Genomic DNA, 21,416 nt, shown 5'->3' on the forward strand with positions numbered 1-21,416 from the left:
AAATCGAAGGGACGCAGCAAGGGTTAGAAAACAAAAATGTGTTTTATATTTCGTGAAGGTTTTTTTAAATGAAAAGTATAGGACTATATTTTTTTTTGTGAAAGTTTGGAAAATTTTGGTGGTTTGTGTAAGAGATTGACGTATGAGAGGTTTTACTGTTCGAGTTTTTTCATTTGAATGAGTTCTTTTTCTTTGTGATAGAATTTTTCTTTTCATATGAAAGTTTTTCACATTTGAAAAGTTGGGGGTAAATCATAGCTTTTACAGTACCTGGTAGGGGGGTGCACGACTAGTCGTTTAATCGTTCAACCGCGTACTCATCAATTAGGCATGTGCCAGTACGAGATTCTGACTGTATGATAATGTGACTGCCCTGGCCGTTTATTAGTTAATTTTCTGAGATTCTTCCAGTCAGCTGATCGTCGCCTCCACCAGCTGGCTGCTTACCCTCCCACTGTGACGACAGCTGATCGACGCAGTACGGACCGCCGCCGCCGCCGCCGCTGATTGGCCAAGAAAAAGGCGCCAAGTTTCATAAACTTGCCGCTGCCAACGCTCTATGAGGTCGCATTTGACAGCATTCTGCCGCGGTCCTCCTCGCCAGCTCTTTGCTCGCCATTCACGCTCGTTTGCATTTGATCGCTAGTCTGATACACTCCCGCTTTTTCGGTGAGGTCTTTTGTGTTTATTCATTATTGGATCGTTTTTGTTCACCACTGTAAATAAGAGCACTGAAGCAAGTAAGGGTAAGTCGCCATTTCTGTTCAACCCGTTTTCTCCTGTTTTGTATAGAGTAGGAAGTTAGGTTAGAAGCTATCTTTTCTTTGTTCCTTTTACATGATCAGGGTTTAGTTAGCGGGTGGGGTTTAAGTGTAGTTCCTTTTGTTTGTTGTTTTGGCCTGGGCTTACCCTGAAGTCACGCTTCGTCAGCATTCTGTACATATTCATTGCGAGTTTGATTGTTCTGTAAATAAATTTGTGTCCACTCGTACATTTGTGTGACTTGTTTTATGTTACGCCCTTCGCTAACAGTCTTTGGCACGGAACAGATAACCTTAAGCCAAAATATCACGGTTTCACGGTATTGCAATTACAGCTCTAAAATGTGTTACTTTGAGGTGTCTGAGTTTAAAAACAACAACTTTTCATTGAACAGGATTTTTATTTTTTCCAAAACTTATTAGCAAATTGGAACATAGGTATAATAAAGTTAAAATACATTAAAAAAATACAAAATTCTAAATAAAATTAAAATAAATGCAGTCCTTTAGGTGAGCCGAAACCCACAACCACAGCTCAACACTATTACCATCAGAACAAAAATTGAATTATTTTCCATAAAAAGCACATGTGTATGACTCGTATCATGTTTACAATATACACACACACTCTCTTTCCACACTCCTTTGTGAGTTTTATTTAGACATTTGCAGCATGTACAGTTTTTGATGTGAAAAACAGTTTTGCAGTTTTATTTTGGCCAGTGTGCGATAGGTTTTTGACATTTAAGAGATTTTTGTCTGGCAAAAGGGTTTTCTGGAGTGTGTGAGGGGCTTTATGTGCTTTGACAGTTTTTAATATTAACATTTTGCGGTGTTCATAGTGTGTCTGTTTTTTTTTTTTTGTTTTTTTTTTGTGGGTCAGTTTTTGCAGGCTTTTATTGTTCTTTTTCCAAGGTGCGACTGCTCACCTGTAGCAGCAAATGGTTGAGCTCTACCTTGTCTTTGGCCAGGCCCTCACCCAGGGCAACCATCTTGGCCAAAGAGTCCTTCAACCCTGCTTCCTGGTGTCGTAGCTTGACCACCAGCGCTTCCTGTGCTTTGCCATGACACTCAGCCTGCAAAGGGGCAACATAAAAAAAATGTCATTGCGATCAAACATCAGACAGTGGCGACATTGTAACCTTGGTGAGAGCCAGAGCCAGGCTGGCTTTATCTTCCTCCAGAACGTCCTTCTCTAGTGCCAACTTATTCAGCGCCTCTCTCCCAGCCACCAAATCCCGCCAGAGGTCTGACTGCTTCCCTTCCAAATCCTCAAGGCTTCGCTCGCTGGAGAGCAACACATTCTCTAAATGGCACTGAAAGAGTTAAAAATGACTCATGGTGTGTGTGTCACACCCTCGCCGGGCCTCGGAGCGGAGCCGCGCCAGCTGCAATTCGACGTCTTGGTTCCGCCGCCTCAGTGACTCCAGCTCGGCGCGCTGGGATTCGCGCTCCTGCTGCACGCCTGCTAAAAGCTGCTCCACATCACGCTTCTCACTGAAAACAGAGATGACATCAAGAACTGGTCTAAAGTTATCAAAATAAAAACATTGACGTGCCAAAATAGAGCATTTTGCTAAAATTACAGAAGCACCAAACATGGTTTTATCCTGCCGATTTTGAATCATTTACGTGTAAGATTTTCCGATCATGATACCAATAGCGATCACGTCAATTAGCTCTTTCTCATTTATAATAAGTGCTGTGTTTTGACCGACCAACTTAATTTAAACGAAAACATGCAGGGTTTCCTAGCTTTTCTTGTCCCGCCCCTCGCCATGCTAAAACAGCGCTACAAAAAAAATGAAGAGTAGAAATATGTTGCCACATTTTAACCACGTCTGGTGATACAGTTGAAAGTGCAATGGCGACATCTTATGGTCGATATGTGAACAAATCTGTTCGAGCTCTCTGCCATTGCACTGAATCGCATTGTATTTTTAAATTTTTTTGGGTTATTGTTTCTTATTTCAAGATGTGCCTTTTTTAAACATGCTACATTTACGTAATGTTAAGAAAAAGATTATAATAAAGCATAATAGTCATATTTTAAAAATTCACGTCAACCTAACATTGTTGTTTTTATCTTTTTTTCCAAAAACATGGTGGGCCTGTGGGCTTCTCTACCACCAGGCTTTGCAAGGTTGCCTGGGGAAACCCTGACATGTAGTTTTCCAAAATAATACAAAAGTCTACTACTCATACTATACAACTATTCATTCAAAAAACCCAAAATTTACCATTTTTTTAATGACTCAGGAAAAAAAAAAAAAAATCAAAATATACCAACTCAACTCTTAATTTTTCTTAAGCACAATCTGTTAAGCATAGTATTGATCATATTTTTCTTTAATTAAAGACCTGCTATATGAAGCAATGGTCAGAGAAACCGAAAATCTGAAAAATAAGGTCTTAATGGAACCCCCCCCCCCCCCCCCCCCCCCAGTTTTGTAATAAGCACACAGATATATAAAACCCTTACTACATGCTGACGTCAGTTTTCTCATGGAACTTCCAGATGCATGTGTTGACTTGCATCCAGTAATTTTTTTGAGAAAAAAAATTCAAAATTCTAGAGTCTCAAAATCATGAAATTCTAAGTGTATCAAATGGGACACATATGGCTATTAAAAAGGTTAAGAAAGCGGGGATCCACTAGTTAAAAAACTTCACGTGATACAGAAAAACTTAACCTCACTCAAAATTAGTTAAAAGCAGTTGCCAGACCAAACTCAACAAAAAAAAAAAAACAATACTACACTGCAATATTTCTGTCATTTTCGGACTATAAGACGCTACTTTTTTCCCCTCATTTTGAATCCCGTGGCTTATAATCCAGTGCGGCTTATTTGTTGATTTATTTGGGTTAATAAGAAACACTTTATTTGACAGCAGCGTCATAAGACCGTAATAAGACCGTCATAATTATGATATGACACTGTCATGGGTATTAACGAATGCTAATGACGATGTCAGGGAATGTCATCCGTCAAATTATGTTACCGACTCGATTTATGTTCAGCTCGGATCTCTAACATCCATTCAAAGGTGAGATAATTTGCTGGATGACACTAAATGACATCAGTCATAAGCTTTCATTATTGCAGTGTCATGTCATAATAATAATGGTGTTACCAAATACCATAAGCAGCAATTAATTAAACAACTGGAACAGTAACTGGGGAAAAAATTGCACAGAACATGAATTTTGATTTTTACATCTGTTACTCTGCAATGCATGCTAGGAGGCATGTTGGAAGACAACAGTGTTGACAGCAGATGGCAGCAGAGGTTAACTGTCTCCCCCAAGGTAGCAGTGATGGCCAAATGAAGCTTCTTGAAGCTTTGTAGCCAATTGGTTCAAAGCTTCTTGATGGTTCATTTGTTCTTGTGACAGTCTTATGATGCCGCTGTCAAATAAAGTGTTACCGAATAATATCTTTTGGTGTAAATATCCCATAAAACAATGAGGACAGCTGTGACTTAGCTATGAACAAATGCCGTTTTTGTGTCAAATTTGGTCGTAGCGGCTTATAGTCAGGTGCGCCTTATAGTCCGAAAATTACGGTAATCATTATTGTATTTTTCATATTCTATTTTTGTCATTACAAATAAATTTATGAAGTAGAACAATACAAAAAAATAAATACACAATGCTTCAGGCCTCAAGCAACATCTACATTTTTTTTCTGTCATAGGTGTCCTATGCATTTAAACCTGGAGGATTGGCTATGAATGCTTGTTTAAGTGTTATTGATTAAAAACTGATTGGCTGTCTAGCGCCGTCAATGGCAGTTAAATGAATTCTCAGTAAGAGTTAAAATAATAACTGAAAGGGTTAACATGTTACCTGGAGATGACATCTAGCTCTCTGTGACATCTATCCTTTTCCCTTATAGTTTCCTCCAACACATCTTTGGCCTCTTGACTTTGCTTTGTTCCTTCTCTGATCCTCGCCTCTAGTTCTAGTTTAGCCGAGTCACTCTGCTGCAGTTGAGTACGTAGAGTGTCTGCTTCCTCCAGGGAGGCCTCCAGACGAGCGCTAAAGTCCTGGAACATTGTGTGTCATTTAAAATTGGTGATAGCACGACAAAAAAATCAAGGCAGACCTCAGTTTGTTGCTTGTGCTTGGCGAGGGCACCCTGCACAGCCGTCAAGATGGTGTTCGTCCGTAGAGAACAAGAAAGATGACCCTCAAAAGCATCACTATCACCTCCGCTAGACACCAGCTGTGGATCCATATAGACAATGTTAGAGAGTGGATTCGTGAGCTATGATTTTTTTTTTTTTTTTTTGCTCGAACCTTAAAGACCTCTTGGAGTACTTTCTGAAGAGCTTGGTTCTCACTCTGGAGGACTGCCATATCCCCTTTGTCTTCACTTCTGCTTGTCTCCTGTAAAAACACAGACGGCAGCAAATCAACCACACCAGGAAATTGATCAAAGCTTTAATTTATTGACTCCAATAGACATCCAATCCAACCAATTTGCCATTAATGGCAGTTAATAAGATAAGATTGGACTTTATAGTTGATGATTAATGGAAACACCACCCCTCAAAGTCTCACCATCCTGTCCAAGCTGGCATCTTTCTCACTGTTTTGGCTGCGGAGTTGCTTCACGGCATCATTTAACTCCATAATCCTGAATGATGGAACAGATAATCACAATAACTTGGTTGGTTTTGGTCTGAGTGTCAATCAAAAATGCTTGATTATGAATGCTGGGGTATGTCAAGGCGACCAAATTAGACGATGTAACTAACCAGGAAAAAAAATCTTAAAACCAAAGTCAAGCAGTTTCTAACCAAATTAGACCATTCTGGTTGATATTGCAATTGGGCGCTATCAAACATATTCAAGCTAGGTGTTTCATCTTTGTAATTTATGTTCATTATTTAGTGTTCAACCTTTCTACCACATTTCGTGCCAATGGTACTACCTGCAGATATTTCAAGTAGGTGCTATCCATCAGGTTTTAAAGCTCGGGGTTTCATCTTTGGAATTTTTCTGCATCATATTACGCTCAACCTTTCAAACCAAATAACATGCCAATCTGCGAAACTATCTTTTACCTGGAGGCAGTTAGCGCTTGGTGTTCTGGCCAAAGAAAGATGACAATTTTTTTTTCATATAGTATGGTCTCTTTTTTTTTTGGAACGTTGTCGTTTTTAACTGGTATTTTTTACACGATGGCGTCTACTAAGCCTGAACGATGTATCGTTTAAACATTGCCGTCGCGATGTGCGCATGCGCAAAAGTCCCATCGCAAGGACGTGCGATAGTTTAATTTTTTTTTTATCTACAAATTTTTGCTTTGCTTCAGGCTTTGCCTGTCCCGAGCTCTGCAACACTAGCTTATTAAAGTTAACAATGTTGATAGAGGGTTGTGTTTGATCTCGCCAGAGAAGTGGACTTCAAACGCGCCACATGTTTCAAATATTGTTTAACTTATCAAGCACTTGCTGCATGAAGGAAGCGCGCACTGGAATTAATGTGTGTGCGTTCGAGGCAGCCAGTGTTCGACCATTCCTTACCACGCGGCGAAACGTCCTACACAATGCTCAGCGCGCTTGAACGAGCATCCAAACACATGCGCACATCGGTTAGAAGCGGCGAGTACTCAGTATTTTGGTTTTTATTTAGTTTTTTAGTACCTTTTCATTGCCTCAAAAATACTTTTTGCATTTATTACCCTATCCTACATTTAATCATTGTTTTTTTATGTTAGCTTTGAAGCAGTTGACCACATTAGCCACGTAGCGTATTTAAACCGTCCTTATTTGATATAGCTACATTTAACTATTTTCTTAAGGCATTTTTTTAGTTCGTCCTGCCCATATGCATTCAAACAAAACAAGTTTACAGCGCACGGTAGCACTTTGGGTGTCAATTTCGACTCATGTAGGACGTTTCGCCGATGTAGAAGATTTTGGCAGAACACTGGTGTTCTGACGAGTGGGAATGCTTTGTACACCTGTTGTGTTGTTGAAATAAACACCAGAAGTGATTCTGCAGCCAAGGTAGATAAAGAGAAGCATTTAATAAAGCACAGCATTTTTCTACTACAGTACTTTATTCTTGTTTAAAAATGATTCGGTGGGACAGTTATGTTTAAAACTGATCAATAATTATTACCTTTGAAATGCTTAAAAACATAAAATATATATATATATATTAGGGCTGTCAAACGATTAAAATTTTTAATCGAGTTAATTACAGCTTAAAAATTAATTAATCGTAATTAATCGCAATAATTCGCAATTCAAACCATCTATAAAATATGCCATATTTTTCTGTAAATTATATATATATTCTGTAAAATAAATTGTTGGAATGGAAAGATAAGACACAAGATGGATATATACATTCAACATACGGTACATAAGGACTGTAGTGGGCATTTCAGTCTACTGTCATTTAAATCTGTCTATGCCGTCCTCATTCCGAAGCGTCTACTTTTTCCAAAGCTAGACAGCTAGTGAACGACGCCTTAATAATCAGACTTCTTCCTTTTTCATCTGATTTATTAATAAAATGGCCTCAAAACATTGTCCTCTTTAGACCGTCGTAAAACTACAAAAAAAAAAGTACACAAGCATTGCATTAGCAACAACGTTAACTTAGCACGCTATACAGGTTCACTAAACATAAACAAAAAGCGTCTCATACAAAAAATATAACATTTCGCTTACTAACATAATATGTACATTCTTTACAACAACCATACTTACGGACAAATCTTGTCCAAGGATCATATAAGCACAACATTACAACGTAGGCGTCAGCCCGAGACGTCGTGCAGCCATATCGAACTGGCAAGAAAGCAATAAACCATGTCGCAAAGCGACCACAAGAGTTCGCTGTTAGACAGCACAAAAAACCTTGCTTTAAAACATACCAAAAGGCAGAATACTGTCTGAGCGGGACATGTGCGTCAATTGCATCAAATATTTTAACGTGATTAATTGAAAAAATTAATTACCGCGCGTTAACGCGATAATTTTGACAGGCCAAACATATATATATATATATATATATATATATATATATATATATATATATATATATATATATATATATACTGTATATACACATTTTTTAAAAACATACTTTGGGGAAAAAAGTGAAAAAAAACGTCTTTAATGTATCTCTTTCCAATGCTAAATCTAAATAAATACATTGAACACACCAAAATATTAAAAAAATCGAGGGATTGCTGCTGTGCGCGACTTCGCAGTTTTTCAATTATCGTGGCGGTTTTTGGTCCCCATTAACCACAAAAAACGAGGGATCACTGTACACTGTGGTCACAGTGAGTCATCCAAAGTCTCTTCAAACAGCTATTCAAGTCATCAAGTGAAAATTTCTTGAAAAAAAAAAGTATACATACATATATATACACACACACACACACACACACACACTTTTTTTTTTTTTAATATCGCAATATATCGCAAACCCCCAAAAAATTGCAGCAGTAGTTTTTTTCCAATATCGTTCAGGCCTAGCGTCTACCATCAAGTTTACCTCAACTAAAATGGAATAAATTGCTTGAAAACCATCAACATTGGACTCTTTTTAAGGAACTGTTCAAAATCTGCCAAGTTAGTCAGATTGCATCTGCAAATACAGTGGTACCTCGACATCCGATCGCTTCAATACACAATCTTTTCAACATCCAACGTAAAATTTGACTCGCCATTTGTTTCTACATCCAACGCCATGCTCGAAATACGACGAATTATGACAGCGTGCGGCGCTGTTATAAATCTTTTTTTTTTGTGTGTGTGTTCCCGCCATACGGACGCACGGCGGATTTTCTTGTGAGACCAATCAACATGGGTTCCAAGAATGTCAGTGCAGGTGGTGAAAAAAAGCAAAAAGGTGAAGCTTACCATTGAAATGAAGATCGAAATGATAGAAAAATATGAGCGTGGCGGCGCCTCCGTGAACTGACTCGAAAATACGGCCGTAGAATGTCTGGTCTCGACGGTCCTCCTCCGACCTCCGTTCGCAAGTCTTTACAAAATAAGTTGACAACTTATGATTGTAACATTGCCAAAAAAGTGCCAGCTTCGTCAGGTTTCTAATCATTTATTCCGTCAACTTGTGCAACACAACACGCCTACTGTCTGCCATAGCTGGACAAAGTAAACAAAGTGAATGTAAAAAGTCCTATTTCACTCTGTCAAGTCAGCCACGCGATGCGTTTAGATTTAGTGTAGGTTTATCGGATTGTGGTATGAATTAATGGAATTATAATGTATTCTTATGGGAAAATCCTGCTCGACATACGAACATTTGATCTTACAAACAAGTTCCTGGAACGAATTAACTTTGTATGTAGAGGTACCACTGTAGTTGATTATATACCGATTACCAAGATCGGTCCAAAAATCTCACAGCCTTACCTCGAGTTAAGTTCCACTTTCTCAGCATCCCAGCGCCCCTGAAGCTGCATGGCCTCTCGAAGCTTATCCTTAAGCTGCCGCTCCAGCAATGAAACCTCCGCGCCATCGGGGGCGCTCTCCTGTGTGGCTTCCAAATGGCGACAGGCAAAAAGAAGTTGCTGACAGGCGGTAGCGCACTCGCTTCTCATGTTGGACAGCGTCCTGGAATTCACATTAACAGTACAATTTTACCCACAATGCAATAAAAACAATATTTTTAGAGTTGTCCGACAATTACATTTTATCTGATATCCTGATATTTTCCAACTCCAAAAATCCGATCCCAATATTAAACAGACTGAACATATTATGGCTAATTGTACTGTGATTAGGGCTGCAGCAATCGATTATTTTAGTAGTCGATTAATCTATTAACTAGTTAGTTCGAATAATCGAGTAATCAGATTAGGAACATTTCATGGGTTGCAGAATAAATTTTAAGAGATGTAAAACTAAATATTGCTAAGATTGCAACTGCAAAAAAGCATTAAATGCAAATACAAAATAAAATTCCAGAGTGTTTCTTCAAACTATGCAGACTTGCACTTTCATTTAAAAATAAATTAAAATAGCTTAGCTTAGCCTCAAACGCTATTTAATTTTTTTTTTTTTTTTTTAAATCAGGATCTACATACAGTAAAAGAACAATTGGCTAACTCTCATAGCAAAAGTCCGCAAGCTTAAATGCTATAAAACGCAAACTTTTTTTTTTTTTTACAATGCTCTTACGAAATCGTTCAAACACATATTCCCACAAAAAAACAGCAAAATATAACTATAAATTAAATTAAGAATGCATAAAAAAACATTAGCTCAAACGAAAATTTACCTTATGTTGGTCTTAACAGAGAGCAGCTGGAGTCAGCTATGTTAAATGAGTTGAGTCATATTTACTGCTGACACTAGAGAGCAGTGTATCCCCCCCCAAAATCAATAAACCTAAATCCAAACACTTTCAAAACAAACTATTACAACGCCACTTTAATTAAACGACTCGAAGCAGCAAAATTTGAGTCGAAGCTTTTTTCTAATCAAATTACTTGAGTTAATCGATTAATTTTTTCAGCACTAATTGTGATGCCCCACTGGATGCTTTAATAATCATAATGTTCACATTTATGAATCCCAAGCATCTTAGTTGGGAGACATCTAATGGTCAATAAGTATAACTGCTTTGCTAAACTGTGACCAGCCCTTGTACAAGGGCTTCTACATTCACTTTGAAGGCAACATGCATATTGGACAAAAAACGAAAAATTGATGTTGATATTATCCGATATCATTTTAATATGCGTTTATCTGCCACCTCAAAGATTTTTTGATTAATTTTTTATTACTTTTTTTGAGCATTGGTGCATTTTCTTGACCGCATGCTTACCTGTCAGCAGAGCTCCTGAGTTGTGTGAAGGCGTTCCTCAGGGAGGCGGCCTGGCGCCATAGGCTTCTGACACGCGCCTGCTCCCGACTCAGGCGGGAAGACGATGTCTGTGAAGGGGCGAGTGCACGCATGTGTGTGTGAAGGGGGTGGGAGAGAGTTGAGCGAGAGATGGCACCTCTCATGTTATTGTGATTCCAAACAGACGCTGTCCTGGAAGTGCACTGGCACACACACAAGTCATTGGATTTCCCTGAATAAACACACGGTCGACGTTTACGGCAACAAAGGGGGCCTCTTTCTCCCGCCCCTTGCCACTTGGAATGTTTTCACAGGAAACAACAACAGGGGAAATAAAGTGAATGTTGGCTATGAAGGGGATCACGAAGGTTAACCCTTGAGATATCGAGGAGACATTTTGTAGTTTGGACAACATTGGTTCGGACTTGAATTAGCCAAGAGATGGCGCTATTTGTTTTTTCTATATTCAAAGAGTGCAGCATTTTTTTTCATGGATAAATGTACACACGTGACTTTATGATGCAAGCTAATTCATTAATAGAAAGTCAAAATTCCACTGTATTTACATTTATATATGGCGGAAAACACTCAGGTGACTTGAAGTTCCGCTCTGAGACCCCCAATTTGGCCAAATTTCAAAATTGTCTGATATGCATGTGTGATACATCATTGGAAAGCTTAAAATCTCAATTTTCTGGGGGAAAATTTTGAAAAGGAGGGCATTTAAAAAATAAAACAAACCCCTAAATATGTAAGATATGCTTGATTGTATGACCATTATACTCTGCGGGTTATACAAGTTTGCTCTCCCACAGCTATTATACGCGCTCTCCCAAGCTATTATGAAGAATACCGTTCTAGCCCATAATCATGTGCTTAAATTTTTATTACCGTCAATTGCTCACATTCTGCTGATAAATAGATACACACACACATGTTGATTCATCACACAACGTCTCAGTACTTTTCCACCAAGCTACTTCAAGTGCAAATGTGTGTTCAAAACAAAGTTATCTTGCTCGCTTAAGAGTGTGACTGTTAATTTAATCAATAAGTGTGACTGTTAATTTAATCAATGACTAGAATAAGGAACTTGCTCGACCGAAACTGCCACGTTGAACAACAGTGTTGTAACTATATTCTGCTCAGCAACAAGCCCTCAATAAAAGTCAGCAGCACGGGGAGCTCTGAGAGAGACTTCGATGAGACGCTCTTAGTCACGTTGCCCGATCTCACACCTCTCCCCAAACTGCAGTTGGTAAAGTCTATTCTCTGCCTCCTGCCTCCTTGTGTCCTGCCTTTGTCACCTCGCTCTGGGTCAACAGCTAAATTGAAGAAGGTGTTTTAGACCCAGCAAAATCCTAACTTGAGGCGAGAGCATGAGAAAGCATAAGTAAAGACACCATGATTATAAGATTCGAGATATTATCGCGAACTTACCTTATTTCGATCTAAAAACTCAATTTAGCATTTCTCAACGAGTGTCAAGACAACTGTGAATGGCCACAGCCGGACTTTTTGGGGATTTTATGGGTGAAACACGGTAATATAACAAGGGTTGCAATGTTGAAATCGCAGACATCAAGGAGTGGTCGAGATTTACTTTTTACAATATTTACCCTTTTAAACTTTTTTTTCCTTCAATTTTTCTTTCTTTGGATCGATTATTTATAATCTAATATATTGGGGAAAATGCGACAGTAAAAACAAAAATACAACTAGTTATGAAGTAGATATCTGTGACACAGTGTTACAGACACTAAGTAAACGGGGGGTAAAACGGACACATTAAGAACAGTTCGGGGGCTTAATGTGCCATGAAACTGCTATGGCAGCATATAGACATGTTCTATCAAACTCAACAGTTCTTTTGACTTAAAATACAGCAGTTTATTTTAAAGAGAGGTGCGAGAGCAGAAACTGCTTTTTCAGCCTTGTCTGTGTTTTCCGCCGTATACATGTGTGTTTATGATTTTAGTATTTTACTTTATGATTTCCAAAACATAAATCTTTCAATCCTTAAAATATCTTATATAAAAAATATATATAAGTATCAATTGATAAATACAGTAAGTAAAAAAAAGTAAAAAAATGGTTTTTTATTTTTACTCGGGTTGTTCCTATCATGTTTTTTTGCTCCCGATCCGATCGTTTTAGTTTGAGTATCTGCCGATCCCGATATTTCGCGATCCGATTGCTTTTTTTTTTTGCTCCCGATTATATTCCAATCATTCCCGATAATTTTTCCCGATCATATACATTTTGGCAATGCATTAAGAAAAAAATGAATAAAACTCGGACGAATATATACATTCAACATACAGTACATAAGAACTGTATTTGTTTATCATGACAATAAATCCTCAAGATGGCATTTACATTATTAACATTCTTTCTGTGAGAGGGATCCACGGATAGAAAGACTTGTGACTTTGTATTTTGTGACTAAATATTGCCATCTAGTGTATTTGTTGAGCTTTCAGTAAATGATACCGAAGGCCATGCCCAATGCATGATGGGAAGTGGAACCATGACAAGTGAAACCACGACTGTGCGTAGTGCTACCAATTCATATATCTTCTCTGCGATGGGATACAACTCAAAGTGTTAAGATAAAGATCAATTGCTACCTTTCCCACATTGCTTCCCATGATATTTCTAATCATAGGGAGAGGAATTGTAAGGCTTTAGCCATTTAAAACAATGCTCCAAAGGCTGCCAAAATTCACTACTCATTTAACGCTGCCTTTTAGCTCTCTATATTAGCAAAACAGCGCCATTACAGATGGGGCGCGACAATGCGTGAGTAGGTCGTGCTGCGCATGCATTAATTGCATTAAATATTTTAACGTGATACATTTTTAAAAAAAGTAATTACCGCCGTCATTGGGATAAACTTGATAACCCTACCTTAAGCCTAAACTAAAGACTCTGGATAAGTGTAACATTATGTCTGTAACGTTAAATACAAATAGAAAACGATTTAATTAAAAAATATATATATATTACAAAAAGCCATGGCCGATATTTTTTTGTCGATTCCGATACTTTGAAAATGATGTGATCGGACAACAAAATAGTAAAAATTAGAGATGTCCCGATCGATCGGCATACATCTCTAATTTTTACTATTTTGTCTAAAATTGTAATTATTTGACTCACTATATTTTTAAATATTTAACTTATTGATTACTATTGATGTCAATAGATTACCAATCTATTTGAACTGGGAAGGGTGGCAGCGATTGAATGATGAATCTTATGTTATTTTTGAAAAAACTCACGTCAGAAACTTTCACTTTAAGCTAACATTGACGGCAACAGACAGCAGTTATCGAATTATTAGTTTTCAAAAAAATCATTATAACGAATTATATATGTAACTCTTACCTACGAAATTTTCACTTTACCTTATTGACAGTGATAGACGTCCAATCTATTCTGACTGGCAGGCGCTGGCAACGATCGGCTGATCAATGTTTTTTTAAATATTCTATTATCATGAAAAAACACTCACCTCAGAAACTTTCACTTCACCTAAACAATGAATAATCGCTGCCAGCCCTCCCAGTGCAAATGAATTGGACGACTATCGCCATCAATAAATTAATAATCGGTTGCTTTCCCAAACATACCACTCACCTCTTGCTGTAAGCGCAAGCGGTTGTCGCACACGTGTGCGTCCTGGCGCGCCTTTTGCAAGCTTTCCAGCAAGCTCCGCTTGAGGGCGTCGGCCTGCTCCAGCTGTTCTCGCAACACACAGTTGACTTGGCTCAGGCTGCCGCATCTGGAAATACGACAATTTAGTACAGCTGCATTTGTTTAGCTGGAGTCACACGAGCACACAACTCATTAAATGTGCCGATGCTATCTGTGTGCGTACAAGCTGGATGATGCTTTGTATTACCCAATAATGTTTGTAGTGGATTTACGCTGCGTTTGGGACAACTGGGAATTCGGAAACATCCGATTTAGAACTTATGAGGTCAAAGAGCTCCAGGCAACAGTAAACAAAATAAGGATTTCAGTAAGATGTAGAAACCACAAGTATCTCCACTTACCGTCTTCGTTGCTCCTCCAGCTGAGCGACTTTGCTCCTGATGTTGGCATTCAGATCCTGTTCCTGACGTTGGGCCGAGTCTTGGTGGGCTTGCAGCTACACAAATACATTAGAGGAGTTCCAAAAAAAATCGATTATTACATGCATCGCGATTCAACACGTGAAGATTCGATTACGATTCATAAAGGTTCAAAAACGATTTTCCCTCATAAATTGATGGCAGCCGCTCGTAGCAGAACGAAATTCAAGACATGTCTGCCGCCCGGGCACCGTTAACGGGCGCACGCACGCTATGATGGATGCTGCCTGTTAATGAGAGAGAGATTTACTCCTTCTTAAAAGACTGGAAAATAAATTTGTGTATGAGACAGGCAGGAGACAGTGGCGCCGCGCTTTTGTGCGCAAGTTATTTTTTAGAGCAGGAGGGGAAGAGAGATAGTTCGTTGCTCCTTGTCTTGTAGATATCCAGCAGTAGTTTTAAGGCATTTCAGTTGAAAAATCTCCTGAGTGTGTTGCTAAGACCAGTGTGCATCTATAAGAGGTGAGTACATGAACCCTCTTGTACTGTTTAGCCATTATTGTTGTTGTTTTTGAGATGTTAATAGTTAGCGCCGAGCGCTAAGCCAATTAGCTAATTCGCTAACGTGTATTTCATATGCAGAACGTGTAAAACCATGATTAAGTACAGCGGTAACACTACAAACATGCGAAATAGTACAGAAAACTGTGAAAATAAAGTATATTGGTTAAAAGAAGTCTTATTTCTAAAGACACTTTGTTTCCAGAAAATGTGGAATTCGTTCCAACTATGTAAGTTTTATTCTATTGTTGAGGGAAATAAGTACTACGTTTAAAATGGTTAATGTTTTTGTACTTTCTTGAAAAAAAAAAAAAAAAAAAAAAAAAAAAAAAAAGCAGCTTAAGGGCAGCTTTTTGTTGTATTGGCATGTTTCCATCGTTCCAGTTGAATCATTAGGATATTTCAGATAAGTAAGTAGACATAAAATTTTTTGGCTACTGTATTAACTGGTAATGTACGATACATCGATAATCGTGATAATCGCGATAACCGCAATCATCATCAATACCGTGATCATCGTTCAATAATCGAATCGAAGCATTCTGAATCATAATCAAATCGAATCGTAGGGTGCCGAAGATGGCACACCCCTAAAATACATACACATAGGAATTGCTTGAATGTGAGGGGAGATATAATTTTCCCATCAACATGTCTTAAAATATTTATTTATTACAGGGTAGCATAATATCTTAGCTTAATTAGCTTGATAAATAAGAACCATTAACAAGAATACATTATAATCTTACCATATATTGGAACAGGTTTACAATGTGGCTTCAACAAAACAGAAACCAACCATTTTTCAGATTACTTTGTAAAAACAGGAAATAATTGAACTTAAGAACACATTTAGAAGTATTGAACACAAAATTAAATTAGGTTCAGAATGAGGGAATAAAATGGTATGGTACGGTACGGTACGGTACAGTACGGCATGCATTTTATTATAACAGGAACATAGCACAACAACACATTGATCAAGAGATTGTTTGGAAAGATTCTTGGTGCTAGATTATAGCATGAATGCTAAATTCCCCCAACAGTCCCTGGGCAGGTTATTGGTAATAAGAAGGTTACATTTATAAAAACAAGAAAAGAAATATTATTCTCACACTGCACTTTCTTAATCCCTTTTTTATCACTTCCTGTTGATTTTGGGGCATTTCTGGGTCTCTTCCTGTTGATATTGTGGCACTTCCTATTGATTATGGGGCATTTGTAAGTCACTACCAGTTAATATCGGGTCACACTATTCAATTTATACGATGTACATAGAGTTGGTATGAGATTCTGACGGTATGATAACCTTAAGCAAAAATATTATGGTTTCACGGTATTGCAATTACAGCTCTAAAATGTGTTACTTTGAGATATCTGGGTTTAAGAAATAAAAATCTACCTTTTTTCCATTGAACAGGATTTTTATTTTTCAAAACATTAGCAAATTGGAACATACATATAATGTTAAAATAAATTTTAAGAATACCCAAAAAATAACTGAAGTTTTCTAAAAAAACGATCAAATAAATGCAATCCTTTAGGTGAAGGTAAACCTACAGCCACAGCTCAACATTATTACTGTCAGAACAAAAATAATTGAATTATTTTGCATAAAAAGCACGTGTGTATGACTCGTATCATGTTTAAATTGTATACACACTCTCTCAACACACACAGTTGCCAGAGAACTCCACGCTTTACCACCGCTAAACACACTAAACACGCTCGAGTTCATCAATCAATCAATCAAATTTATTTCTATAGCCCTTTACCAAAACCTGAATCAATCAATCATTCAAATTTATTTCTATAGCCCTTTACAAAAACCTGAAAGGCCCTCAAACTGCTTTACAACAAAGACAAACATGGTTCATGATAGATAAAAGGAAGGAAAGTACTATACTATATTAACACAAACAAAACAATGCATCACGATAAAAGTCAAAACAGCAAACAATAAAACAAGATAAAATCCGAAAACATTAAAACCCTTAAGAAATAAAACCAGGCTACCCTAGTCAGAGGAAAAAGCGAGTCTCGAGTCTAAAAAGAGGGCGTCTTTAACAGAGATTTAAAAACGTCTAGATTGGTAATGGTGCGGATTTCAGGCGGTAGGCTATTCCACAACCTGGGGGCAGCAACTGCAAAAGATCGGTCCCCCCACTGCTTAAGTCTTCACCTCGGAACTTGCAAAAGAAGCTGCCCGGTAGAACGAAGAGCCCTGCCAGAGTTACGGAGCGTTTAAATTTACGATAAATAAGAAGGAGCCTGGCCATTAACAGAATTAAAAACAAACGGTAAAAGTTTGAAATCAATTCTAAAATGGACTGGAAGCCAGTGGAGCGATGATAGCATTGGGGCAATATGTTCACGTCTAGGTGTACCGGTCAAAAATCAAGCAGCAGCATTTTGAACAATCTGAAGATGAGAAATCGAGGACTTGGGAAGACCAACATAAAGTGCATTGCAGTAGTCCAGCCTTGAGCTTATAAAAGCGTGAATTGATTTTTCAAGGTCGCGGCTACTAAGAAAAGGCTTCACTTTGTTACGAGTTAACTCTCGTAGCTGGTGGGAAACGTTCATGATAGTGTTTACTAACCTTTAATTTTGGATTGAAGGAGTCTGACCCTCTAGCCAGACCGCCGGAATTGCGCCAGCCGAACCGCTCGACCCGCGCTGGCACGGCCCCAACGACCCATGCCGGCGAGATACCGACAACCCGGCTAGAAGGCCAAATTCAGCGCGTTCACCTTAGTCTTAACCCTTCATACTGACTCCATTTTGAAAGGTTTAAATATGGCTCGCCGAAAACAAGTTGACAATTTATTCAGGTTGACAGCGATCATGGTCACCATATCACACGTCAACAAAAGGTTCCCGAGAAAAATGATCACGATTAGTTAAACATTCAATCTTTTGAAGGCTATCGCGGGGCGGTCTGTGGGCACAAAGAAGGGTGTGTTTAGGATTATTGTCCGTTTGTGGTTTGGACAGGAGGGTTCGGGAGTTACTTTTGTTCGGGCAACGAGGGTTGTGGATTTTGCCACCTCAGCATCAAAGGGGCTCTTGGAGTCTTGTCAGTCGTGTTATCAGTTGGATATCGGGCGTTTTCCGGTGATCCTTGTGTTGGGACAGAGCGTCCCGCCATTTGTTCTGGACTGTCCAGGAGAACGGATTGTGAGAGTTGGAGGTGCAGACGTGGCCTTGTCAGCGTCAATCTTGCTCGGTCAGTTGCAAGACGCACATGTTCGGCTTCCGTGATAAGAAGGCGTCACATATCTTTATGTGCTTTATTCTGCTTGTTTTCCTTAAACTATGGTATAAGTGCTATTTATTTTATATTGTGTGTGTTACCGTGATACAAACAGTCAAACAGTAAATACGAGAAACGATACAATTCCCTGATTGATTACATTAAGTGTGTTGGAATAATGCAAACAGTTAGACGGTGCCTAGGAGAAAAGGTACTGTCTCCTTCAGTATAAATGCAAAATCATATTGGGGATATTGCCTCTTACTTGCGGCAGCCACCCTCCGCAAACATGTTTTACATGTCGCTTGGCCATCCTCCTCTAAGCCACGGCCGTCTGTAACTTTTCTGTAGCTGAAGTATTCCCATACTAGCGATTTCGTTTTCTTCGATGGGGGGAAAAAGTTCAGGAGTTACACCTCCTTCAGCCATTGTGTAGCACAGCTGACTCACTGACACTGAGCAACAACTGCTGGGGGAGGGTTAAGCCTTGCTGCTGTAAGCGAGGGATTTCTCCCTGTATTTTTGGGACAAAAAAATTAGCTAATACCGTAGGGACGTTATGACGGAAATTTTTTGCGGTTTTGAAACTGACGTTTTAATACCACGGTATCCTTTGAAGGCAGTAATCAGCACATGCCTAACTGAGAGTTGTTGGAAAACAATTTCACTGATCCTTGTGCAGTGACGATAAAAATCTATTGAACTGTTGCTAGTGTGACAACCATTCCGTTCCAAATTGCTACAACCAACCCCTTCGTCTTCATGTTTTTGGCAAGTTAGCTGGAGAATTTTAATCAAAATTCTAGCTGTGTCCTCCAACTTCTAAATAGTAACACTTTCATCACTACTTAGTAGAAACATAGGGTAAAATCCAATAAAAACAGTGAAGCCCTTAAAATTGGTAAACATTTTAAAATGACGAAAAAAAGAAATTTCCTCTCACATCAAAGTCAAGTGACACACTACAGTAAAGACAATGGTAGATTTCTTCCTGATATTGTGATGCACCACTCTCTGGTGGCTGAGTTAAGAGCTAGTGCAACAACCAACCCATGCAAACACCAACACCATTCTCCCTTGCACAACGCAAACATGTTGGTACGCACCAGCAGTCGCATCTTCTCCACATCAGAGGTCTTCTCCAGCACTTGTCCTTCTAGCTGACCACACCTGCTCTTATACTGGAGAACCTTGAAGAAGAACCGTGAATAGCCATTCGAGAACTTATTCCAAGTCCTTTATATCGCCTATTCTATTTCGATAGGAGTCTTCTTCAGTTCTCAGCTCACCTTGGTCTGCAGCTTCTGGACCAATTGGGCTTGCTTCTGCTGAGCCTCCTGGAAGAGAAGCAGCCTCCTCCTGTAGCCTTGCTCTTGGACCTCTAGTTGCCACGGTGAAACACTGTCACTGTCCGAGTCCGCTGGAGATGGTAGCATCTGCTCCAACTGGACAAAATCAGTTCATTCAGGTTCAAGGTAAAAAAAAATGCTTACAACAAAGCCCGATGAGTCATATCTCATAATAAAAGTATTGAAAAAGTCGTACCAACAAAACAAACTACAGTATTGTGTCAATTTGACTTTGTATGACGGCACAATGAGCGAAATAATTTTCATTGTGTTAGAACAGTGGTTCTTAACCTTGCTAAAGGTAATGAACACCATGAGTTTCACTCGTGCTTGAACAGAACCCTTGGGAATTAGAAAAATCTTTTATTTTTCAAATTCGAAATTGATATATCTAAACTAGCAAGCTAAAACCCAATTGAATTTTATTCAAATTTCTTCTTATTTAGACAGCATGTTTTTAAACAGGCCAAAATGCATCAGACCACTAAACCAAGACTGCTCCAATGCGCATACCTTAGAATTTTTCTCTCAAATTCAGAGAAATATTTCTTTTATTTTTCAACATTAAACCTGCTTGATTGCATTAACCTTGACAGTGTAGTTTCTGTCATGTTTACATCTCGAATGATATCAAATTTAATGAAAAACCCTGCACAAAACGATCGCCAAATTTGTACACAAAATCATTACATTAAAAAAAAAAAAGAAAAAACGAATCTTCTCACAAAACCAATAAATAGTGTGAATTTAAAACAAAAATAATTTTGAGTTTTGATTCGCTTTTCACATTGGAAAATTAAACGTGATTAATTTCACACTATTTCTATTTTTGTTTTCATGCAGACATTCTCATTCAATCACATCCTTGCCTCACATACTTATTATGGCGTAAAATGTGACGCAAATGTTTTTTTTATGTAAACGCAGTACACGTTACCCGTAGTACTGTTGCACTTCCTCATACCAAGTGAGAGTCAACCTTCCACTGAGCAAACCAGTTTCTACTCCCATTAAATAGAGGACTAGTCAATTGAAAGATTTGGAATGAAGCCTATAAATTGGAGACTAACTAGTCCAAAACCTGGACTAAAACGCCAATTTGCCTAGATTTAGTCAGCGTCCAAAAATAGGGCCCTGCGTGTCTTAATCTTCACCGAACCCCTTAGACTGACTCACCGAACCCAGGTTAAGAACCACTGCGTCAGAACAACCACTAGTGTTCTGTTTATTCTTTTAGTGCCATTGATGTCCAATAATGGGCCTCTCTTCATCCTTCTATTGTGAATTCATATGACTTTATTATTAGTAGACATCCAATCCATTTGAAGTGGGAGGTTGGCAGCGAACGAAAAACGAAAAGGGACTTGATTCTCTTACATTCACGCACTTCTTTTGTCATTAAAATATATTTTGTTCTCACTTGATTCCTGTTCTACTAAAAAAAAAAAAAAACTCATAATTTTGACTTAAAAAAGACGGAATTATTTTATAATTAAATTTTTCATGAAAAAGGCCGTTATTTCTAAAAGATTCTGCTATTTCTTGAACTTGTATGGTTATAAC

The 21,416-nt window shown here is 38.4% G+C and overlaps 1 protein-coding gene across 1 annotated transcript in view; it reads right to left on the minus strand.

Moving 5' to 3' along the window:
* The window catches only part of crocc2 (ciliary rootlet coiled-coil, rootletin family member 2), a 107,271-nt gene that overhangs the window by 55,618 nt on the left and 30,237 nt on the right, over positions 1-21,416 (minus strand). The window contains 13 exon segments of the mRNA XM_057840081.1: positions 1,691-1,837; positions 1,904-2,048; positions 2,118-2,258; positions 4,612-4,811; positions 4,871-4,990; positions 5,065-5,154; positions 5,329-5,404; positions 9,174-9,374; positions 10,591-10,697; positions 14,251-14,395; positions 14,670-14,764; positions 19,611-19,694; positions 19,794-19,949. Of these exon segments, the coding sequence (XP_057696064.1) occupies positions 1,691-1,837; positions 1,904-2,048; positions 2,118-2,258; positions 4,612-4,811; positions 4,871-4,990; positions 5,065-5,154; positions 5,329-5,404; positions 9,174-9,374; positions 10,591-10,697; positions 14,251-14,395; positions 14,670-14,764; positions 19,611-19,694; positions 19,794-19,949 (1,707 nt within the window).

Source organism: Corythoichthys intestinalis, chromosome 7 (assembly GCF_030265065.1).
Source record: "Corythoichthys intestinalis isolate RoL2023-P3 chromosome 7, ASM3026506v1, whole genome shotgun sequence".
Classification (NCBI taxonomy): Eukaryota; Metazoa; Chordata; class Actinopteri; order Syngnathiformes; family Syngnathidae; genus Corythoichthys; species Corythoichthys intestinalis.